The 26,151-nt window shown below is 40.6% G+C and overlaps 1 protein-coding gene across 1 annotated transcript in view; it reads right to left on the bottom strand.

Annotated features, from left to right (window-relative positions):
• LOC117270842 (exostosin-1) overlaps positions 1–26,151 on the bottom strand; it is a 418,529-nt gene that overhangs the window by 67,749 nt on the left and 324,629 nt on the right. Inside the window, exons 4-5 of the mRNA XM_033648766.2 lie at positions 14,256–14,349; positions 6,920–7,027 (exon numbers count right to left, since the gene is read on the bottom strand). Of these exons, the coding sequence (XP_033504657.1) occupies positions 6,920–7,027; positions 14,256–14,349 (202 nt within the window). The remainder of the gene's footprint in view (positions 1–6,919; positions 7,028–14,255; positions 14,350–26,151) is intronic.

The raw sequence follows: 26,151 nt of genomic DNA, 5'->3' as shown, positions 1-26,151 counted from the left end.
ACGCAACAAAAGCATGTGGTTAGGTTTAGGAAAAAAGAACAGGGTTTGGCTTTATAACCTTATGGGAGGCGAGCACTGCTCTCTCAGGTGAAACCCAGTATTTGTTGGACCATCAACCCGCCACACTTGGACTTTCACTGGGTTAATTTTCATTCTTGTCCCACCATGTTTCCCCCTGATGCCAGTAACTGCATCTGCAGCCATGATAACCCCACAGAGCAGTAAAACCTATCCCTGTAAAATTATAAACAACTGTGCAGTGAAAATAACTTGGAAATAAAGAGTGAAAACAATGCACCAATGTCCTGCTCTGTGAGTATACACAATAACAGGTTAAAGAACAAAGTAGCTCTGTTGCATATGAAGCAGATTTTAATAGTATTTAATTTGATTCTCACACCTATTTAACTACTTGACTGTATAAGATAAATGCTAACTTCCCAGTTTTGTTTGTGAAAACTGAAAAAGAAAAATCCAAATGAAGAGTGTGAAGACACACTATAGGTGGTAGTGTTGCTGTCATGACGTCAGCGGGATCTGTTGACAGCAGAGCGAGTTTTAATTGTTCGGCTCTCTGAGGTGGAATATAAACAACACCAATCAAATCAGCTCACTTCTCTTCCCCCCGATTGACTCTAATAGTGTTTATGTTTCTCAGCAGGGGCATTGTGTGTGTGTGTCTGTGAATTTGTGTGTGTGGCTGTCTGTGTGTGTGTTGTGCATGTCTCCTCTCCACAGGGGGAATAGAAACTCTACATATTAAACAGCCAGGTATTGCAGTTCTCAGTGATGTAATTGAAAGTAATGAGATTCAACTCTCTCAGCAGGTGTTCCAGCTCCGATGTTGTGTTGAACAGTGTGTGCATGTGTGTGTGTGTGTGACGAAGAAAAAAAAGGAAGACAAAGAGGGCAAGCATTCAGAATCTGTTTACCGACCGGAAACATGTTTGTCATTGTATTTTTATGATACTGTACAGATGTTGTCTTCTACACCTAATAACTAAAAGGCTTCTGGGTATCTCAATGCTTTTAATGACTGTTTTTGAGCTGACAGTGCAATAAAGCCCAAATCCTGAGAATGAAGGAGTACTCTGACATTTATTTTCCAGAAACTGACTGAACTCTTGCCACCTTACCAGCTGTCTTAGGACTGCGGGAAACAAATGAAACTGTTTCAAGGTGTCCTCAAAGTCTGGGAAGCTTTGTTTGATAAAAAAAACTATGAGTGCCACACCCATTAACCTGCTCTGTATAATCAGTATTGATCAAGGCTTACACAAAAGCACATGAGTGTACATGTAAAAAGCCTTTTTGTATCTAACAAGATAAAGGTAAATTAGTTAAATGTAAAACATGAGACACTGCATGGAAACATGTTAACAAATTGGCATGTCTCAAATGTTACTTCATGTTGATATAAAGTATATTTCTTGTGAAAACATGAATTCTTGATGTGCTTTTGAGATAAACAATTAATTATGAGTATCAGTGAATCTATTGATTTGTTTTTTAATAAATGCATTTATCGTTGTGTCTATAAAATGAAACTAGAGAAAAATGTCCACAAACATTTTCCAGAGTCCAGGGCGACATCTTCAAACTGCTTGTTTTGTCTGTCCAACTGTCTCAAACACAGATATTTAATCTACATGGATACAGAATTAAAAGGAAACTATATTTGGAAAAGCTGGAGCCAGAGATTTTGGGGCATTTTTATTGATGAATTGACCAATTAATCTATCATCAAATCCATCTAGCAAGCATCCGCGTGGAGTCCAAAAGATATTACAGGGTTCTTTCCTTAGCAGCCAAGCCAGTAGCACAATGTAGACTTTAACATACACGACCCCTGAGGGTACATTACTGACAGCTATTTTGCTTGTCTTTATATAATTGCAGCATTTACCAGAGGATGTTTATTCATGTATTCATTAAACTGAAAGTAGTCCGAGAGCTCATGGGATGTAGCGAACTTGCCGCTCTCACACAGTGGGTGAAAGAAATGACACTGATACTATGTGCTCTAATGTCGTAGTAACGGTGCACTCAAGTAAAGCTCCATCCTTGTTCAAAGTACACTGTATCACTATACACTGCTGTACCATATCGGTCCCAAACGTACATTTTGTATACCGTTACCCCCTTAGCTCCTACAGCTTTGCACAAGTTAGATTTAATACTTTTTAGGACTTTTTAATGCCACTCGGAATGAAGTGTAGAGCCGACTTTACAACAACCAAAACTGAAAAAAACAACAAAAAACATAAACCGACAGCTGTTACTAAGGGTTGATAACAATTTTGCCCAAATGTGTATTGTAACGTAAGACATAAGACTTTTTTGTCTTGTGGTGAAGATGAGCTGTTTGTTGGATATAGAATGTTATCACCTAATCATAATATCCCGTAAGACATTTGAGTAAAATTCTGTCATAATGTGAGGTCACAGTAACATTGACTTTTAACCTTCAAATTCTAATCAGTTCATTGCTAAGTCCAGGTGAACATTTCAACCAAATTTGAAGAAATCCCCTCAAGGTGTTCTTTAGACACTGCGTTCAAGAGAATGAGACGGACGCAAGGTCACATTGACCTTGACCTTTGACCACCAAAATTAAATCAGTTAAGTCCAAGTGAATGTTTGTGCCAACTTTGAAAAAAAATAAATCCCTCAAGGTGTTCTTGTGATATTGCATTCACATGAATAGGATGGACGGAAGGCTGGACAGACAGACAACCTAAAAGCATAATGCCTCTGGCTACGGCCATAAACTTTATTTTCCTCATACTGTCAGTGCTGGAACACCTGGATTCACCCTCTGTCTGAAACACTATTTTAGCACCTTTCTTTTTAAGCCCCATCTCCATAAAAAGCTCAGTCTGTTCTGACTGGTCAGCGGCTCTGTCTTGTGCATCTTGGCATCTCTACACTGTCATAGCAGCTGGGAAATTACTGTAATGGAGCATACTGGCACTTTCTACCTTATAAAAATTCACCAATTAAAGCTTCAAAACACAACTGGATATGTTCCAGTGGGTATATGAGCCGAAATCAGGGAAAAATAGTAACATCAGAAACCAAAATTACAGGTTTCCCTGAAGTTAGCATGTAGCTACATGTAGCAGTGTAGGCTACGTAATGTAAATACTTGCGGTAACATGCCTGGAGCAGATGAAGCCTGGGGTTTTTGCTCACAGGAATTACTTTTACATATATTCACCTCATTATTTGAAACTTTGTTCACGTTTAATACAGACATCTAACATTATAACATTATTTATATGAGAGAAAATAAGGAAAAGCATAACAGGTCCCCTTTAAAATGTGCCAGAGGTGTGTTCAAGTGTGTTGCTCTCACCATATGGTGAAAACTGCGTGCAAGGTCATTGTGCCTTTCATTTTATTAGATTTGTACAACCAAATTTCAGTATTCATCCTTTTCATACCTATATAGCCATTAATTTCTCATATGTCTGCATCAACACAAAGTGAATTAATGGGGGAAAAAATGCTTGTTTTGTTCAACCTCTGTGATGAATGTGCACACCATTTTCACCCTGTCAAAACATTATACTTGCTTTACACGCATTATCTAAACCAACAATTAGTGCGCTTTTAGATAGATGGCCTTGTTTTGCTGAAGGGAGCAGACTACACAACAAAAACCTCTTACAACATTAGCGCGTCATTGTGGCTCTCAGTAATATTTAATGATAAAAAAAAGATGCTTTATTTCATCTAAAAGCCAAGTTTGTGATACTTTTAATGATGGCTTGTCCGTTATTGTGTGAATCACAGAGGAAAATAAAACTGAAATCACTGCTAGGTGCTTATAGAGGGGCTGATAGGGGACGCATTAATTAAAGGCACGCATACACACTTTCACACCTCTGCGCTGTCCAGGCGGTCATAAGGGTCACGCAGGTGGCACAAAGAAATATGAAGAGTAATTAGGGAGTGTAAATATCACAAGTTCTGCCCGCTGCTGTAATTAAAAGGAACAGAAGGAGATCCAATTGCAGAATAATCTGTCTTAGATAAAAATAGTTCCTGGCGGAGGTGTGAATGAATGTGAATATCACAGCTGTCATGTCAGAATGAAAAAAAGAATTTACTAAGAGGCACATGACTGTGATAAGATATCTCTCTCTTCTTGAACTGAGTATCTACATGTCATTTATATGTTCATAGATGCCAACAGTTAATTATACAGTCTGAGCTGAAATTAAAACAAATCCTCATATGGATGATACTCAGCTCTCAGTTATTCTGGTTGCTTTCCTGCTCAGAAACCCATCTATTGTTTCATGGTGTGACTGAACCAAGCCTGAATCACTGTTTATCAAAGAAAAGTCTGTTTCTTTACAGTTTGGAGCACACATCTGTTCCCAGAGATTTTCACAGCACTTCCTGATCTATGTGTTGTGCTGCTGTGTTTGAATCAGCCCCAGCTGGGTCTTTGTGATTGCCCAAGGGGGATCTGGAGCCAGAGATGACAATTATATTGAGGGAAGACGTTAACATTTCACCACCCAGACAATGAATTAACCCCTGCTGAAAGGGCACATTTTATCTTTTCATGCTGTAGAGTGTGAGGAAGATTTGCCTTCCTCATCCAAGTTACTTGGCGGTAGTTTTTACCAATCTGCTTCCAGAGTTTAAAACAAGGAGTGTATATAAAGATAGACAATGTGTCTCCACTTCCTCCCACTGTAGAATTATGAAGCCAAAAATCCTGAATACAGCCGCCACTATCTTGTGCTGGTTATGTCATTTGGAGCCAGAGTCTGCACAGTAATGATCACTGTAGTACTGAGTTCCACCCGTCCAACCAAACGTGAACGGCGCTGTTCACGTTTGATTGCGAGCACACTGACCAGCACATACAGCTGTGAATCATGACATCTGACCCTCTTTTTATAGTATCAAATAAATAGTGATTACCAAACTATCAGGAAAACAGAATTTCTGCGGTTTTATGCCTCCATGAACCCATCATATTGCAAGAACATGGATGCTTCACATGCAGCAGCACAGAAGATAATCTATATATTATAGTCTATACACTCAGCAGTTTCAAGGCTGACACCCAAAATTAGTGTCACCAATTCAGTATCTAACAAAATGTCTTCCCTTCTGTTCCTGAGTTATGATGCTGAGAAATGGCCAGAAAAGTATTTTTGCATAACCTTGATGTCACAGTAAAGCTGACCTTTGACCTTTTGGATAATTCATTATTTTATCTTAGGAGACATCTGTGTGAAATTTTGTTATAAATAGCTAAGTAATTCCTGAGTTATGGCAAAAATGTGTTTTGTGAGGTCACAGTGATCTTGACCTTTGACCATCAAATTCTAAGCAGCTCATTGTTGAGTCCAAGTGGACGTTTTTGCCAAAGCTGAAGATATTCCCTCAAGGTGTTCCTAAGGTACTGCATTCAAGAGAATGAAACAGATGAGGTCACTTTGAACTTGACCTTTGACAACCAAATTCTGATTGGTTCATCCTTGACTCAAAGTGGATGTTTGTGCCAAATTTGACAAAAATCACCTTAAGGTGTTTTTGAGATATCGCATTCACGAGAGTGAGACGGACGCAAGTTCACGGTGACCTTGACCTTGGAACTTTGACCACCAGAATCTAATCAGTTTATCCTTGAGTCCAAGTCAAAGTTTGTGCCAAATCTGAAAAAAAAATCCCTCAAGGCATTCTTGCGATATTGTGTTCACAAGAATAAGACAGATGAGTTCATTATGACCTTGACCTTTGACCAATGACCACCTGAAAGGAATCAGTTCATTGTTAAGTTTGTGCTTAAGTTGAAGAAATTCCCTCAAAGCATTCTTGAGATATTGCCAGGATGGAGGCTTAATGAACACTTGAACACACATCCGCTGCATAAGAACTATCTAAAATGTCAGAAATCATCTTTAGAAAAAAAAAAATTGACGTGGAGTGTGATTTTTTTTGTTCAGCTCTTGTCCACTGTCCCAATATGGGGCAGGATTTATCACCTGTACTGCAGCTGGCCACCATGGGGCGATCAAGATGTTTGGCCTTTTTTTGGGTTGAGCTGTTGTGTCTTCCATCTTTATTATACAGTTTATAGTTTGAAATACGAGAGAGCTACGTGGAGCTCGGCTCCTCTGGAAAAGAAATGGGCTCCCCAGGAAGCCTCATTTGAGAAATTTAGGAGCTCTAAAATATATTCTTTGCTTCCACAGTTTATTTTTGTATATACATTTTTTTTTTCAGTTCATTTAGGTTCCTAAAACTCACAATAGACTACCAGTAAGCACTTGTCAATATGCTTGTGCATTTGTGCAACAAGAAAAAAACAAAAAACGATAATTTGTGTCTAGTGAAGAAAGTAACACAAACCATTGCCTGTCCACTGTGCATCAGTCTTTTTTATTGTCCAGCCGAGAGTGATTAGAAGAACATTTCAACTTTGTCCCAGGCTAAATTTTCTTTGCATGAATTGAAATGTTTTTTTTTTTTTACATGTAGGCTGGCACAATTAAGTGTATGCATGTGCATTTGTACAGTATACTACCCTCCCACCCTCTCCCAAAAGCCATGGTGTAACTCAAACACTGCCTCCACACGTCTACATCCACATATCTGCTGTAATTTATGGAGCCTTGAAAGTCCTGAAAGGTCACACATTTTCTTTTGTGTGTACAAGTTATTATCTTGTGGGAGCACATTATTATCTTGTGAGTTAGCCTACGATGTTGGGCACAAGAGATACCAACATATCACTTTTGGGACTTCAAGGGGTCTGCAGTAATTGTATAATGTAATACCAAGTCAGTTTCTTTCTATCTGTTATCACTGTCTCTTCTTTGTATATTCTCTCCTGTATTCTTGCTGTATAACAGATCTATTCTTCCATTCCTCCATCATGTTTTTGTACCTGTAACAGAAGTCTCTCATCTCCAATGATGGCGGCTTTCCTCCAGTCGATGACCTCAGAGAAGGGAAGCTCCCAGCCGTTACTCAAAATAACCGGGATACAAGCCGCCTGTTAGGAAAAACAGAAAAGACAGAAAAAGAAATCATTCTTTTTGGGAGTTGAATTAATGGTAGCGGACAGTGAGTGATCTTTACATTCACAATAAGTAGTCAAACATCATCAGTGTTCACATTAATAAAACTATTTTTAGAGATTGATTGAGATACTTTTCAAAGTATTGGGTGTTATTGTTAGTTTGCACCAACTTATGTATCATGTTTTTCTGTCAGAGGAATGTTTTGTCTCAAAGAAGAAATAAAATGTTCTCTGTTGACAAGTTTTCACAGCTTGACAGAGAGGCAGAAAAATCCCACTTACACATAAAGTCTCTCCAGAAGTTTAAAGCCGAGCACTGGGAGGGATCTATTTTTCCCTCCACTGAGGGATTTATCCTCTAGGTGCTTTCTCTCTGATGAGACCCTTTCAACGTGTTCCAAGTGAGAGTTTTGCAGAAACAAATGGAGTTGCCAGAAAGATTAAGGACAAAATAAAGTGTATTTATTTATTTTCCCCACACGCATCAATATTTAGAGGATTCATTAATGTGACTTAATTCATCAGGAGCTCTTTTCATTTCCCACCGGAGCTCTCTGTGTTGCTGTAAAGTCATTTTATGATGGGGCTCTTGAAAGTGTTCATCATTTGTGGTTAATGGATAGGAGTTGATTGTGCACTCTGCTGCACTATTAAACTGTGTAATTATTAAACTGGAAAATATGCTGTTTTCTGGATAATTTCTTTCACTTTACATATTTTACGCCTCATCTATAAGCCTGTGGTGTACTTTCATTGTAGTTCAGTTGAAATTATAGAACAGATATTAAATTAATGTTAATGGGAATTAGCCAAAGCCAGTTTCTTATCTGAGAAAGCTGGTTTAATGAAAAATACTTTATTCTTTCTGCAGAGTTGATATTGCTGAATGGTAAAAGTGTATATAAAATGGAAAGTGGGCAAGTTTTACTTCTTTTTTAACCCTTAAATGGTGAGAATGGGGAACATAAGCATGCATAAGGACATTAGAAATTAATGTGCTTTAATTTGTGTATGAACAGACATATGAAAAACACATGAATTTGGTGTTTGGGGTCCTCCCTCAAGAATTTTTGAGCATTAAACATTTCCGTCATTTTGGTGATTTTCTTTGCATCAGTTTTTCCCTTTTCTGCATCAGTTTAAGGTGGAAATGTGTTTAATTTCATCGTAGTAATATCCATTGCATCCCCACACAAATTTACACCCATGGGCAGGCTCATTTAGCTGTCAGTGTCCTTAAACCATTTCTCAGAATTACTTGGCTCTATGCTCAACTCAGATTTCACTTTTTTCCACTCAAATCGCTCACAACTGGCTCGGTTTTCTTTTGTAAGTACTTTGTAAACTCCATTGTCAAGCTCACTGTAGCCAATTTTTGACAATAAATAGTGTGTACATCGAATGCACAGATGGACTCTGGGTCTGGCATGCTTCAAGTCACGGTGTGAGTGGTACCAGAGTGGAACTGGAGCGGGGTGGAGCGGTAGATCATGTGATTCTACAGCGTCTTAAGAAAATCGGCTGTGCGCTCTATCCAAAGTCCTTTTGCCCATGCTCACTATTTGCTCTGCTCAAATGCTCTGGTATCTATTACATCTATTTATTTGAAAAAAAAAAGGTCTGTTGTGTTTGTTTTAATATTTTAATATGACTGTGATATAACTTGTTATAGCCTATTTAATATATTGCTATTTAAGTATATGTTACATGTAACATGTTTTATAGTTTGTGACAATGCTCTTGGCAAGGACACTCCTGTAAATACGAGGTCTAATCTCAGTGAGGTCCTATGTCATTTAATAAAGTTGCATTTTTATTATTAATATTATTGTATTTGTCAACAACTATAGCTCCCCATTTGCTCTGGTGACTCATCATATATCATTGTTTGTGATTACAGCTTTGTTTTACTGTTATCACACAACCATATGTAAAAGTCATATGTCTTCTTATGTGAAACGCCCTAAAAAAAAAACCCTAATAAATATAAAATGTGTTTCACATGTTACACCTAATGTGAAACTGAAAATTTATTAATCTATACAAATATCTCTCTAAAATGTAAATATAAATGAAATATCTGAAAATTATATTTGAATTTACCAATTTAGAAACCGCATGCACTGAAATGAGTTTTTCATACAGTATGTGATTAATACATTTAACATATAATAAAAGCAGTCATAGTTGCTGACAAAAGCCCTGTTTCCACCAAGCAGTACGGTACAGGGGCGTCGGTAGCTTAGTGGTAAAGCAGGCATGTACAAGGCTGTTGCCGCAGTGGCTCGGGTTTGACTCCAGCCTGTGGCCCTTTGCTGCATGTCACTCCCTCTCTCTCTCCCCCCTTTCATGCTTGACTGTCCCATCGATTAAAGGCAAAATGCCCCAAAAAATATATATATGTATATTTATTAAAAAAAAAAAAAAAAAAAAAAAAAAAAAAAGCAGTACGGTTCAGCTCAGTTCGGGACGCTTTTTCGCCGTTTCGACTGTGAAAAGTAGTGGATGGTACCAATGGAACGGTTCCATCCCCATTTTTGGTCCCCCCTCTGTTGGGGTACCTAGCACACAGATCTGGTACTAAAAGGTGGAGCTGTGAACACTGCAGTCCGTTGATTGGTCAATAGAGGACGGTCACTCTGCTCAGGGCTGAGTTGTGGCTGGTTTTGAGGCTTATTAACCACTGTTCATACCGCAGCTGGAGTCTGAGAAAAATAATACACTGGGCCGACTGCCGGCGACTTTTAAGGTGGAACATTTACTTGTAATGTTGCTCAATGCATGAAGTGACGATGTGAATCTATCAGCACACCTTAAATTTCACTGTGACAACTTTTACTATTCCATATGTTTTTATTGTCTCTCTTGGATGACATACACTTTTAGTAATGAGTCGATCTGTAATCATTTAAAAATATATGAACTGCATCTCAGAGGGAAAAGAAAGCATCATGGATCGTTGTTCCTGTGGGCTCTGGCAACACTAAACCCCTGAGCTTGCCTGAGAAGGACTAAATGCACAAACCCATTATTTTAAATATCCCATGGAGAGAGACTCTCACTGCAGCCTGTTTTATTTTGCCTCGTTCTGTGGACAATAAATGAGGTGCAGACTGATAAAGGAGGAACTACAGTGAGTGCTGGGCAGAGCAGTGAGTGACAACAACCCCGACCACATTTAAGGGTCCTGTTTGCCATGGAAACGCTGGAGTCTAGATACCATGTCTGAAGGGTTAATGTTGGTTCCAAAGGTGCCATACCGAAAGTGTTTGGTGGTAACGGGGCTAAATACATCAATACCTCAAATTACATTATATTTGTGAATAGCACCATCCATTAATGGTTCATATGCTGCTTATAAATGCTAATAATAAGAGTTATTCATAAAAGACTGTCAGGACTTATGGAGGGTGATCATTGTCAGGGTTTGATTCCAGGATGTCACATGTTAAATGTCTTCGCTTTAATGCCATACAGTATGGTATGATTCGTCTGTGTAGTCTCAAGTAGCGGAGCAGTGTCAGAGACGAGTGAAAAAAAAAAAAAAAGAAAAGAAAAAAATTCAATAAGTCTGGTATTTTCATTTAAAGTTCAAGTTCGACTGGATTCTCAATCAAGTGAAGCTGAGAGATTAAAGGAGATTCACAAAATGCCGAGTGCATGATCAGTGACCTGTCGACGCAGATTCTCGCCGCTTTGATTAGTCTGGCTCCGTGAGACGGCTTTTTTCTTTTCTTGTCTTTTTCTCACTGTCATCCTCTCGCATGTCTTTGTTTTTCTGCCCTCCGAATACTGATGATTAGTTTTACCTCGGCACGCTTCTTTCCCTCTGTTTTTTTCCCCTTCTCTTTCCTCTTATCCTGATTTGCCGAGAAAGCCATTAAAATAATTGGCATGCATTTAAGACAAACATTTAATTAAGTATTGCCCATTTTTTCTGCCAATCATTCTAATGCTTTGTGCATCTTCCCTTAAAAACGGCCAACCTTTTGTAATGTCACCACAAAGTTCAGCCTCTACTTGCTCATTACTTGTGACTGAAAACAGAATATACGGTGCCACAGAGTGCCACATGCAGAGAGGTTAGTGAAGCATATGTCTTGTTTGTTGCTTCTCTTCATCTTCAGTCTGGCACATTAACATCATATTGATGTGTATTAAAGTGTGTCATAAATATATAAAGTGCAATAAAGTTATGTAAAGTAACTTCTGTAATCAAACATGTCGAATGACTCATTTTACGACATCTACTCACTCTTCTACTTCAACAGCTACAAAGTGAAATCAGTTTAATGTAAAAAAATATTCAATAACACCAAAGTACTGAGTAAAAACACGTATACAAATCCTCCCAGCTCTTCCTCTAGACGAGTCCCGAAGGTGGAAGCAAGCTCAACCTGTTTATTCCTAAACTTGAGCGTGCAGCGTGTCCTCAGCAGAATAAATAATTGGAAAGTGAGAAAAAACAACAGCAAGGTAAACAAGACAGCTGGAGGCAGACACGGGGCAGAGTCAGATACTTAATGTCAAAACAACACAGAGACAGATAGAAACAAGGTGCTAATGAAAGATGAACACATCTGCGGTCTGAGGACACTTCTCTTCTCTGCCGTGTATCTACAGAAGCAGGCCTTTTTCCATGGCAGGGAGATGACAGATTGTCAATAGTAATAAGATCAACTGTTGCTAAGAGGAGGACGAGGAACTCTTTGATTTGTTGAAGTGCCCAGCTGGAGCTCCACAGGCTGTCTGACAAGCCTATACCAGTAATGAGAATAACAGTCATGGGAAATCTAAGGAGTTGCTTTAGTTTTTACTGTCATGTTCTTCGCATTGTCTCTGGGAAGTATTTGATGGTTTGAGAAGTTTTTATCGTTAAACTACACACGTATTACATTTGGCAGGTTTCAAATTTTGACTGATATCTTTAATATCCCAGTATCTTTAAATTTGACTGTTTTTAGGCACGAAATACATAAACATAATAAAGGGTTAAATGATTTCCACCACCCAGGTTTACACTGTGAAAGTGTGAAGAAATTTGCATCGCAGCATCATTTAGACTTTCAATTTGGGAGATAAGAACTACATATATAACACTTAACAGTGACAGTAGTATGTCACTGCTGGAAACTGGTGCTACTGTACATGACCACAAAAAAACAAAAAAAAAATTGAAAAGACAGGGAACTGTGTACAACTGAATTGTGGAGTTAGACAATTAAACTGTTTTTCACCATCTCTGTGTCCAGGATTTTTTGGGCGGGCCTAAAAGCATTCTCAATGAAGCACTTGAGCCATCCTTCACACAACTCCTCCTCTTCCTTATAACTGACACTAGAGTGTACAGTATCAGTGTCGTTTCTTTTGCCAAAACATCACTGACACACAGTGTCAGTTTTGCTTTGTCCCACAAGCTCCCCGAGCTCTTTTAGTCTAATAAATATGGATAAACATCTCTGTGAAACATCACAATAATTTTATTTTCTATATAGCACCAAGTCACAACAGAAGTCATTTAAGGTCACCTTTCCTATAAAACAGGTCTATGCCTTGTCCTTTTATTAAACAAATTAAATAGCCTCATGTTGTTTATCTCATTTACACCACAGCATGTCATTTTTGTCCATACATGGTCACACCTTTACATTCTCTTCTGCTCTCTGTATTGCGCACGGCTGAGTTCCTTTTAGTTTAAACAGACCGAGGTGCCCTTCCGCCACGGGAGGGGCTGTTGGAAACTTGTGGGAGGAGTTGTTGATGACACCGCACGTGCGAGGCACTGGCGGTGGATAAACAGCAAACAGCTGATAGCAGGAATTAGCGAGCAGCTAGTAGCAAGAGGGAAACGCAAACCTGACAGACACTGTAAAGATGAGCAACTGAGGAGACAAGGGATTGTGCGCCCTCCTTGTCCTCGCAAACAAAGAGGCCATTAACCGGCAGATGATGGGGACGGTGAAGGATGGGCCGACTTACGAGAGAACTGCCGAAGGACTGACCAGCCGCGGCTTCCCTCCTAGGTCACTGTTTACGTCACACGCTGAGCTACACGTTTTGTTACTTGCTCACGTCCCCCATTGCCCTGAAAAGGTGCATTCTGTATAAACAAAAGTAGGTAGGCAGCATTTTGCTGCACTCCCTGATTTTGTTTTTATACTGCCAATGCTGAAAGAAGACTGATTGAGCTTTCCTGCAAATTTGCACAACTCCTATCTAAAAAGGGCTAGTCTCTCTGACCAAATCTGCCACCTGGCCCACCAGCAGTCATTGCTTACTGCTTTTAGTGAATGCTTTTAGTGAACGCTTTTGTGCTAACATTAGCTGCTGCTAGTTGTTTTCATCCACCACTATCTCTCGCCATTGCCCTTATAATTCACAATGAAACCAAAGTATCTCCAAACACAAGACCTTTAGGTTATTGAAGGATCCTCTAGACTAGTATTGGCGTTACTAACCATCTTGCAATGAGCTAGCTTAGCATAACAACCTCCCAGTGTGTCTCACTGGAGTAGAATGTTCTGGTTTGGGGGATGGGAGGGAAAGACAGCATGCTGCATGTTGATTTGCAATGCGTACCGAAAAGAAAACCTCATACCAAATGGTTCAATACCAATATGTGTGTTGCTACACCCCTAGTATGTAGACAGGGCTCAGTGGAAAGTCCTGCTGACAAAGTTAACTTTGTTTTGAGACTTCCCTGTGCTCTGCCTGAATTTCTTTTTCTTATTCTGCTTTGCTTAAGATGGTTTTTGGTGCAGTGTGCAGGGGAGGTTGGTACTTTATAAAAAGGTAGCAACCAAGTGGCAAACCAAAAGCAGGATGTATTCAAGAGAAGGCAACAAAAATCAGCAACTAAGAGCACAAAAAAACGCAGATATAGTGAATATGTGGGTGGCTTTCACCTTCACTTTTGCTTGCAATTGATTTTACCAACAGTAACCGACAATTCTTGCATTGTATACCTTTAAGGCATTAGTATATTGAAAACAAAGTGCATGCCAGACTGTCCAACAGCATTAGAAACACATGCTCATTAAACACATGGCACAACCTAATTCATTTCAACCACACTAAACCCTTTACTCTCACGAACTGACCTGTAGTATATTCACATGTTGTATGCACATGGACCAATATTCACTATGCAATCACATAATCCACAGCAGCACTAACACATATAATGTATAAACACACACACCTGCAGAGCCTCGAGGAACCGGAAGGATCCAAGACGTCGGCCCCGGGGCACCAGGCAGAAACTGGAGTTATGAAGCAGCTCCTGGTAGTCAAACCTACACAAACACAAATAAAAAATCAGGTTAGAGTAAAATCTCAGCAAGCAAAACAGGAGACAGTAAGATTTTCTCCTAGTGTACAAACTCACTTAATGGGCTACGAAAGGACACACTATGAAGAGAAAAAAAGTCTATAAACAATTTAATTCAATTAAAGACAAGAGAAAGACAGGATGGCAGCGAGGGGAAGAGCTGTGGATAATCAAACTTCTAAGAAAGCACTTGTGAGCTTTTATGCCCTTGTGTAATTGCTTAGAATCCAAAAAGGCATTTTTAGGACACTCTCCAGGTGACAATAAAGCCTAAAGAGCTGAGAGAAACAAAGGCCAAAGTGAAAAATGATTGTTTAAGCATGAATCTGTTTCCATTTCCTCAGTATCCGCACACAGATATTTCAAAGAACAATCCAAAGCAGCTTACTCCTAAAATGGCTAGCAGAGACTTTTTCAAGGACTCCGTCTCTTTCATAAAATGTGTGTCTGTCGAAGGCAGAGAGGTAGCTTCAGCACATCAAAAGATACACGGAGGATAAATAATGAAATATGCTGGAGTGGGGAAAAAAAAGCAGCTGTTGTATAATCAAACACCAGTGGCCCTTAACATATTTCATCTGATCAGGATATGTGAGGAGAGAATCCTCCGCACAGGGTTACCTTTAGTGAAGGTTTTACTTAAATATTGATCTGACAGCATGTAGCATCTTGTCCATCAGGCGAGATCAATGCGAGTTTTTGAAGGCCAATACTAATATTTTACTCCTAAAATTCTTTTAGTGCGAGCTAGCCGCCCTAAGGGCAGGGTGAGGCGGGTATTACCGAGGGGTTATCCCAATTTTGAGTGATGCTTGACTGTAGAGTTTTAAGGAATCCATCCAAACAGTATTTAAAGCATCAAACACTGACTTCTTGGACAGCAGCTTGGATTTACAGCAGTAACAATGGATTTCAGTGGTGATGGATTCATTTTCTAACCTGTTATCCCTGTCCTCCCCGATATTTCCTGCCATGCTATAGAGAACTCCAGAACTTCAAAGGGTAACACTTTGCCATAAGGTACACAAAATTAGAGTAGTAACCAGTGTTGGGTAAGGGTTACTTTAAAAGTAATCAAAGTACTTTACTGCGTTACTTTTCACACACTCAGGTATGTGACAATCAGTGGAACTTTACCTTTACCTTTACTTTTTTTTAAAAAGTAACCAGTTACTTTACTGCATTACTCCCTGAGTAAAGTAACTCAAGTACTTTTAAAGTACTTCTAATGTTACTCCCTGAGAAAAGTAACTCAAGCACTTTTAAAGTACTTTTGAGTATTCTACATTTCCTATTGGCCAATGGACCACAGGGCGCTAAGCCTACATTTTTTTGTCTCCAAAATTAAAGTTATGGACCACTTGCCCTTCACTGAGATCCAATTCTCCCATCACAGCCGTCACTTTGACCAGTAGAAACACAGAACGATCTGCTGCCGTAGACAACTGTATGACAACAACACCCCAGCGTTTTTAATATTTCCTCTAGGGATGTTACCACACAGAGTAAAAGGGGGAAATGATGGTGTGAAACAGCAGAGGCACTTTGTCAACCCGCTGAGTTAACGTTACTGTCATTAGCATCAAGCTAGCAAACAGTGGTACGTCCTCACGGTCGGACATAAGTAATAACATTAACAAATAGTGGCGGGGCTTTTACTCACCACAACTGCAGAGGCTCCCAGCTTCATTTGAAACAGACTACATTATAGACCGTCCGTTATTTATTAATCCCTCTGTGTGTTTATATATTTACTTTTTGGCTTTATAAAGGTACCACATCGTGCCGTCATTTTAAACTCAACACTTCCTGATTTTCCTTCAAATTAAAAGCCCCTTATAACCTTGGTTGAGAGAATCCCTTCATTTTCTAAATAGGCTTTTATTGTGAAACATTTGTAGGAACTTGGTTGTGGAGGATTTGCCTACGGTACTTCACATGAAGCTCCTGCCATCTGCTGACGCTTTCAGGTGACTACTGTACAACAACATGTCGGCTGGCACATGAACAGACACAGTGACTCAAATAATAGTAAAAGGAATAAAAATAGGACAAGAATAACCCGATGACATCACACACTTCGTGAAAGACGACCGGGGATAATTGGTGTGTACCATCGTGTAGTGTGTCATTTTTGTAGGCCAAGTCATGGCACGTTTTTATAACTCCACAATCGTGTAATGTGACATAGTGACTTTCAGAACGGGCAGAAAAGTCATCTAGTGTGTACCAGGCATAACGCAAGTCCTCCTGAGTCTGAAATATGTCTGTCAGCGAGTCCAACTCCACCTATTTAGACTCCACCAATTTAGACAATGGCAGCATTTCTCCGACCACAAGCTCCGTGGCTTCTTTCAGACTGATAGGTTTAACATTATCTCCGTTATTAGAACCAAACAACAGCCATTGCTGTTTCGGAGCTGAAGGACCAGCGTTCTAAAAGTAACGGAAGTAACTAATGGCTTGTAGAAAATGTACTCAAGTATTTGATTACTCAAACAGCAAACTAACGCATTAGGTTACTCGTTACTGCAAAAAGTAATCAAAGTACTCTAATGCGTTACTTTGTAACGCGCTATACCCAACTCTGGTAGTTACTGAGGAACTAATGAAGAACTATTGAGTAGTTACTGAGGAACTAATGAGGAACTATTGAGGAACTATTGAGTAGTTACTGAGGAACTAATGAGGAACTATTGAGTAGAACTGAGGAACTAAGATACACAAAATTAGAGTAGTTACTGAGGAACTAATGAGGAACTATTGAGTAGAACTGAGGAACTAAGATACACAAAATTAGAGTAGTTACTGAGGAACTAAAGAGGAACGAATGAGGAACTAACGAGGAACTAATGAGGAACTAACTATTACTTAATCATTACCTACCCTTATTTGTACCCTAAAGTAAAGTGAGACATCAAAATGAGTAGGTAATGAGTACTGAATCATTACCTACTCATTAGTTACCCTTTTTGTGTAAGGTACACAAAAATTACAGTAGTTTCTGAGTTCCTCAGTAACTACTCTAATTTTGTGTACCTTAATTCCTCAGTAACTACTCATCAGTTCCTCATTAGTTCCTCAACTGTTCCTCATTAGCTCCTCAGTAACTACTCTAATTTTGTGTACCTTATTGTAAAGTGTTACCATCAAAGATGCACAAACTTTACTTTTACCTTATTCTTCTCTATAATAATAGCACTGCAGCATAGATGTGTGCTGTAGAGGTTGTCAAATCTGAGGTCGAAGTTCAATTTAGTTTGCCATCACCTCCAAAACCAGCCACTTTTGCTTGTTCAGCTGCCTGAGTTAGTGCCCAGCTATCTCCACTGAAAATACAACCTTGCTCTGTGTGATGCGTTTTACATGGGAAAGCCCTTGAATTCACTTTTCTGCCACAGATATGTGTGCTCAGTGTGTTTCTGATTCAGTGTGTTTCACAACGCAGCTAAATCCATGTCACCCTGTTGCCTCCTCATAGTTCTGAAGTTCCAGCAAGTTGCATGCCGCTTTCAGCAATTTGTTGGCGAAGTGATGATTGTATTGGAAACACTGAACATGGTGCCATGCCATTGTTCCAATAGCACAAAATTTCGACGCCCGATTAGTCTGAAAAATGTCCCACTGGACCGAGAGTCCATTTCTCCGATGGCCCTTTATCCTAAAAACAAACGCCAGTTACTCTGAAGTCCTGTTTCTCTGAAAAACACACTCCCTGCAGTTAGTGTCAGTTTCCCAGCAGCACTTGAGCCACAGATCGCAGGTGATTTTACCAATCGTCTGTGGTGTTCCTGAGCAGCGTTTGAGTCACTGATGCTGTTACTTTAATCCACCCTTTGCAGTGTTTCCCAGCGGCATTTGAGCCATGGACCCCAGCTGTTTTTTTCCATCAACTTTTGTGCCACCAAACAGCCAGTTTTCAGCCAAAACATGATCTTATTCTTACCACAACCAAGTATTTTTGTGCCTAATCCCAACCACACATTCACAAAAGTGTTGTTGACAAATCATGCAATCATTTTTTCTGACAATTGGGTTGTCTAACTGTAGGGAATGTGTATTTTCAAAGAAACGGGACATCAGAGCAATGGACATTTGTTTTTGGGATAATGGGCTGTCATGGAAATGGGCTCCCAGTCCAATAGGGCATCCTTTTGGATTAACATGGCTTCAGAATTTTGGGCTGTTGTAACAATGGATAGACCCTGAACACACACAGTCACTAAGAGAAAACTGCAGAAGTGGTTTAAGATGTTAGCGACAATTTGAAATTTATTTCATTTTCCCTGCCATTGGAGTCCAGAGCATGTGCCGTGAAGTAAGGCTAAGAGCAGCCATTGTTATCAGCGAAGGATCAACCCTAACTCTGACCTTTCAAACCAAATAGAGGTGAAACTCAAAACATAGATTTTTACTGGAGTGAAGGGAACGAACAAAATATCTGATGTGATGCTGGTTAGTTGCACAGCTGTAAAATCAGGTGTTCAGTCACTTGACCAGTTCGACACAATTTTGCCACCAAGGTTATAAACAACAGCAGCATATCCTCCAGAGGGCGCTGAGTCATCCTTCAGACTCATTGTTTTGTTTAAAAAAAAAAAAAGCCAAAAATCAAAGGCGCTATATGGAAATGTTGCTGGAAACCCAAGTAGATCAAAATTGCCAATGCACAAAATGCTTCTCTGAAGTTAAAATACAAACGTTCATAAATGTCTGACAGCAGCCTTATATAAACTCTGTCTGCTCCACTCACATCTCAAACTTGGGGAGTTTTTCAACTAGCAAGTCACTTCTGTCAGTCCAAAGTCTGTGACTTTAAAGCTCTGGTGGCACACTCTGGTGTGTGTGTGTGTGTGTGCGTGCATGCATGCGTGCATGCGTGCATGTGTGTGTCTGTGAGAGAGAGTTGGTGTGTGTGTGTATGTGTGTGTACACATGCTCTCAGGGCTGGCCTGAGGAGATTTCAGATTGCAGCCTAATCTGTCTAGGGATCAACTGTCCCCCCAACCTCACCACTAGACACCCATGTGTGTGTGTGTGTGTGTGTGTGTGTGTGTGTGTGTGTGTGTTTCTACCTGCCTGGAAAGCCTGCCTCTATAATGTGTGTGTATGTGTTTAAGTCTTTGTGATAAGAGAAAGTCTGTCATATCATTTACTGTCACTGCATCTGTGTATGTGTGTCATTGTTTATGTGTGTGTGTGTTTGTGTAAAAGAGGGAAGAAAGCAAAGTAAAACGTCAGGTGTCCAGTTTGTCTCGCAATGACAAGGTCATTCTTACCGCCGCTGAGACTGTTTGTCACATGTGACGTTAGTCAGTTAGAAATGGCAACGAATGAACATTTGACTACAATTATCAACCTGGTCTCACTCCGAAGTCATTGAAAAGGACCGCTTGGTCATGTCAGACACTAACAAAAAAAAAATCTGTCCTTTCACGTCGGCATGATACGCAACAGGTCTCCATTATTGTTTAATGGTGTGTGGCAGCAACAGCAACAACCAACGCACCCAGGGTAATCTGCACATCATATGTGGATGAGGAAAGTCCATGAGCAAATGTTGGTATGTGACGAGGTTGGAGTGAGAATATGTTGGAATTATATCTGCCATCACAACATGGCTCCTCTCTTTCATGGTTTGATGACAAAATTCCATTCCTCTGACCTTGATTTTTTTTTTTTAAAATCTGTGATGAAAAAGCCTGGGAACTTGTCTTGTTTTTCAGCCCAGAATGGACAGGTCAGTGTAAGCAGGGCTGCTTTATCCTGTGCTGCAGCCTGCACCCTGAATCTGGAATACTGAGCACCCATGGGCCCTGTGCACATAAGTGATACTGAGCTGGAAGCTGACACAGCAGTGATGGGATTGCCCCCAGGTATGGCAGGACCAGAGCCTCAAACTGAACCAACAACGAGAAACTGCAAGGCCAATGAACAATACAGAGACCTGACAGAATTCTGCATCTGGAGCCAGGAAACGGAAACAGAAGGTTTTTGCAAACACATCACTTTACATCTGGATATGGATGCACCAGCTTTTTATAAATGTATCACTATGTTTTAGCATTAAGTCCTTCATTAAAGGGGCAAAAAGCAAAATCGTTTCACCGCTAGGTTTGCTGTTGTGCACTGCCTGTAGACCAAAACAAAGTGTGTCATGAGCCACTCCTCCCTCTACCTCTGCTCTCCACCCCCCACCCCACTCGCCTCGCCTGGATGTAATAGTCTGCAGCATCCACGGACTATTACATCCAGACAGTCCCGGTGTTTCTTCCGCAGGCTCCAATTCACTTGGCTGCCCGATATACCCGCTGCTTCTTCCCACATTAACCTGAATAACAAACCAGGACTCGGTGCTCTATTTGGATCCAAACGGAGAGCCGGGGCTAACTTTAGCTGGGAAGCTAGCGGAGGCTAACTGGCTGTGCTGGCAGCTGAGTGAAGTGGAGCCTGAGGAAGAAGCACCAGTTAGCCCCGGTTTCACTACATGCAGATTCACTCGCCACAGGGGCGAGGAAATAAAACCTAAACAGCCAATTAAGTTTGTCTTAGTTTAGCAGTTAGTGATGTCTTTCACTCACTCTCAGTCTCTGCTGTGTTTAGCTATTTCCCTGCTTTCCTGTTACGCTGCCACGCTAACGTCCCTACTCTTCTCTGTGAGCCGGAGCTGTGAGCCCACGAGCCCGCCAGGCTCACGGAGAAAAGTAGGGATGTTAGCGTTAGCACTAGTCGCCTGCCACGCTAACGTTCCTACTCGTCTCCGTGAGCCCATGAGCCCGTGACCACTGTTGCCAACTCCTCAGTAAGAAAAGAAGCTATTGGCTGTCCTAAAAGTCGCTAGAAGTCGCTAAATGATGTCATCGCCTAATTTGCATAATTGTCCATATGCATGTAATTGTAATGGGTGCTGTAGGAGAGAGGAATAACGTCGTGGGAGAGACAAAAACTGAGTAAAAAAACACCCTGAATATGTTTAGAACTACAAATGAACCTTCTTTCAGTGATTTATATTAGACAAAGAAAATTTTACATTTACATCCCGCCCTGACTGTAAACAAGGTCAGGATCAGCCAGCGGCGGTTCCGCGCATGCGCGATTCACTTGCAGTCTGGACATGGAGGGGTTAACATCTCCTGCTCTGACTGCTGCTGGGAGGGAGGACTGGGCCGTCTGTGAGTGCTTTGGGGCGAGAGAGGAACCCACGGCAGCATCCGCTGCTCGTTGAGAAGAATAAGAATGATACATGCTCTCACAACAGAGTCTCCAGAAGTCTTCAATAACATCAGAAAAAGTCGCTAGATTTGTCGCTAGTCGCTTTTTTGAAAAAGAGTCGCTAGAGGGGTCTGAAAAGTCACTAAATATAGCGACAAAGTCGCTAAGTTGGCAACACTGCCCGTGACTCATAGCTCCGGCTCACGCAGAGTAGGGACGTTAGCATTAGCTCCTGGAGTTAGCACTAGAGCTACTACGGCTACTGGAGTATCTTACAGCTATGAAGCGCTTCTACCAGCTCTTCTAGTCACTGAGCCTCGCCTCCATCTCAGCAAATATATTACATTTATTACAGGTACCATCATCATTGAAGTAGGCAGGGAAATAGCTAAACACAGCGCCGGGTTACATTTTACAATGCTAATTGCAAATGTTAGCTGGGCTTCCGGGCTACTCACCTAACACAACCGTAATGCCAGACCGGCTTGTAAACAAGGAGCTGGAGATCAACAAAGAGAGAGGTTGTGTGAGGTCATGCTATACTCCAGATGAAATTACACCTCTAGTTCTTCACATAGCAATTTTTTAATTCCTTCAATCTAGAAATGATGAATTTCGCTTCTTGCTCCTTTAAGTATTAGTAACAACCAGCTAGTTACATACCAGTGATTTACTAAATCTGGTTGCAAGATTAAAACATAAAGGTCCAGAGTGTAGGATTTAGTGGCATCTATTTGCAGAAATATAATATTCATAACCATGTTTCCATTAATTTATAATCACCTAAAAATAAGAATTGTTGTTTTTATTACCTTAGAATGAGTCATTTATATCTACATATGGAGCATGCACTCTCCCATGGACTTCCCCATGTTGTTTTTACAGTAGCCAAGGATGGATAAATCAAACACTACATAGGGGCATTTGCATTTTTGCATCGGCCACTACAGTCCTCCTTAACGTCTGGTGCACAAGGGAAGTTTCAGTTGGTTGCAGTCTGCAAGTGTTGAATCAGATGTGCTAGTCTTCAATCTAAATGAGTCATTTATTCACAAGCTCATGTTATTTTTGTCAGTTCGCTACACAACAGTAACACATGGTAGTAGTGAAGCATGCATCGACCCACAACCCGTGGAGCCCGCAGGTTTATCTGCAGGTTGGGTGGTTCAGGTATGCTTTTTAGAATATATGGGGAATTTTGGGCAGGTAGGTCATTAAGCGACAAGGCAGCATTCTGAGTAAGTTATGAATTACTTACCACTAGAAACACTGTGCAATAGTCCACCTTCCACCTTCTCTTCTGTCTCTCACATAGCAAGCACCTTTATTATCAGCACTCCCGCGTCTAGGATTTCAGTTATCTCGTGTTTTACCAGGAAAATCGTTCAGTCCGACATACTTAAATCTCTCCAGCATTAATGTCAGGTAAAAATATTTCCCTCTGAGAATATGTAGGCTTAACTCCATGTCCTAACAGCAGGCATGCAAGCGTCTCTCTGTCCACACTGAATCCGTTAAACATGCATTATTAACATACATTACTTAGGTAACGTCATGTAACAAACCATTGTACAGTACATATCAGTTGTACGCTCATGTAAACAAACCACTTAGGATATCAGCTGTGCACTTAACCACTTAAAAAGATTGGTGAGTACTTTGCTGTCTGCCTACGTTTGCACTTTTTAAACAGAAAAAACATTGGTGATATTTCTAACAAATGATATGTAGCCAACAAGAAGTGGATCGTTATTAGCAATAGTCATTTAGCTTACCAGGAACTTTCAGCTCCAGCTAGTAGATTTGTAGGTCGGATTCAGGCACTTGATTGACGCATATGTTTGCCAGTTGGGTAGGGTGCATTGGCTGGTTTGGTGCAACTCTGACCCATGCATCATTACTGCCTTGGCAATCATATATTGTTTTAAATGGACAGATCGGGGGAATGTTTGTCAGAAGCTAGGGATAAAAATCCCTTCTATCAGACAATGACTGATTCTCAATTACACCAACAGCTGACGAGCTCCCAAGACTCTCGAGTCCAGGTTGTGACCCATTTCTGCCAAGTCTCATGCACTGGTTGCAGCAGTCACAGCAGCCTCCTCATGCCTGTTTCTTGGTATATTCGTTGGCCCAGCGGAGCCTTCCTATGTGCAGGTGTTACCCCTCCCTCAGGGATTCTTTCAGATAGTGCAGGCCTCTACAACTCAAGGAAAAACTTGCCTTCCTCCCTACTCTGGTCAAGACGTGACATGGCAACAAATGCTTTACACAGCCTTACTTATAGTGCACGGAGCAGCTTCAGGGTAGTGTTTGCTGTCAACAGTTGTTGCCTTTAAGTTCTTTTTTACTGCCATTTGTAGCAACACAGAAAAACCTACATGAATCCATCAAACTTAATAAACTCTTAAGATGTAATTTACAGTATTTAAATGAAAGTAGCCTGTAAAGATGCACAGTAAGAGGTCAAATTAAAATCAAGATGGTGGTTCAAGATGATAAAATGACTACTGACTTTCATTTTAAAGATTTTATCTGCATTTAAATTGTAAAACTTTACCCATTACTGTGACACAAAGTATTGTGTCCACCTAAAATTGGTCCTTGAAGCTTCTCTACCAAACAGCATATTCTAGGAACAGCCACTGTCTAAAGGCAGGGATCACCTGCAGAATTGTGAGACCGGAGCGGCTCACTGTGTTCGTTGACTCACCCTGTCAGTGTAGACAGCTAGAGGTTTTACCGAAACCTCTGTATGCTCTTTACTGCCGCTATTTTGCTGTCCCCTCACTCTCCACACACTGTGTTTAGAATTGAAAAGGTCAGTGACCAAGGACGAATCACTGCTCCTCCCCGGGAGGCGACAGCCAGTTGAATGTGAGGACAGCCTCTGGACATGTCCTTTTGCCACTGTTCTGGGCTTGATATACTGGCAGTAGATCCCATGAGGAACTGGGACATCACAGCTTGTCTAAGAGGGAATCCCAGGATATCCCAAGAGGAGCAGGAGGAACAGGACATACAGTATGTGCTGCTCTTCATGGTGTGTTGCTGCCATGACTCTGACCCTGATAACATAATGGAGAAAACCATTTGTGCTCCTATTAACCTTTGTGAACTGATTCCTTGAAGTATCAACATTATCAAATGTATTCACGAAATAAGAAGAGATAAACATTAGAAAATAAGGCATGGTGCGGACAGTTGGGGAGGTAAGTTCATGTCTCAGTCATATATTGGACCCTTACTCCTCTCACTGGCCGGCTGATCATCTCAGAGCACATTTCTCAACTCATTAATCTGTCACCATGCTTCACCTCAGCCACCTGCTTCAGTGTTGGCAGTGATGGAAGTAGAGAGTGTTTCACCTCTTCTGTATTCTTTGTAGCGAGACATGGGCAGTATTTCAACTAATAGTATTTAAATCACATATTTAATTACTTTTAGACTCTGTATTTTGCTGGAAAGTAAAAAAAAAGATAAAATTCATATGTATATTCATATTTTGATGGCATTTGCAAGCATTTACTGCACCTGAACAAAAACAACCAATCAGAGCTGAGGAGTTTCTAACAAAGCTGTCAATAGTGTCAGTGCTCATGAATTGCCTTCACACTGTCATACAGTCAGCGCTCATCAAATATAGCTCAAGATTCTGTTACTGCATTGCTTTTTTCTTGCCACATATTATTTTCAAAAGCATATTTTAGTGTACTGTTTAGCTGTAAAATGAGAAAGCTTGTGACTCATCCACCAGGTTGAAAACAGTCAAGCAAAAACTAAGCACAGCCCACAGGCTGGAGCGAATGTTTCCATTTTACAACTAAACAGTACACTAAAATATGTTTCTGAAAATATTTGAAGAAATAGGCAATGCAGTGACAGAATCTATCTCATGTAATATTTTGTGCATATAGTGAGAGTTTGATCGAATATGACAAAAAGCTATTTTTATAAAAGTTATCAACTACAGCTTCAACATTATGAAATGGTCACGGTTATGTTTAGGCAACAAAACTACTTGGTTAGGTTTAGCAAAAATGTCATGTTTTGGATTAATAGAAGTAACAAGATGTAAATACGTCATGTGACTAATCACATACCTGTGTATGAAACGTTACATTAAAACAACATTGATTTTGGATGTCACAAGAGATAAGAGTGGGATCCTGGATGAAAGTCTGTGGTGGTCGATGTTTGATCCATCGACCACCACTCCCACCTGCCCTATGTGGAGTGTCTTGCTATTTACTATGTCTGTTGTACTCAGCGTCAAATATTGATGCAGATGGGTTTATACTGAAGTTTGGTAAGAGCCCACACACAGTCTCTGGGTTCAGGGGCCAGGGAACAGATCGGGCCAAACACGGAAGCGGGACCAAGAATGAGGACGGGTCCTTGAACCCAAACAGTTCAGTCTGCTGACAGGCAAAGGTGACAGAGAAGGGCTTACTGATGGCGTAGTCAAAAAGGCGAGGGGTCTAGAACCAGAAGCCAGCCAAAGCAGTAGAGCCGACAAGGGATGAGCAGCAGGGAAGTAGGAGCCAGGCGACGG

Source organism: Epinephelus lanceolatus, chromosome 13 (assembly GCF_041903045.1).
Source record: "Epinephelus lanceolatus isolate andai-2023 chromosome 13, ASM4190304v1, whole genome shotgun sequence".
NCBI classification, from domain to species: domain Eukaryota; kingdom Metazoa; phylum Chordata; class Actinopteri; order Perciformes; family Serranidae; genus Epinephelus; species Epinephelus lanceolatus.
The sequence above is the reverse complement of the archived record's forward strand: the minus strand, read 5'-3'. Positions and strand labels throughout refer to the sequence as shown.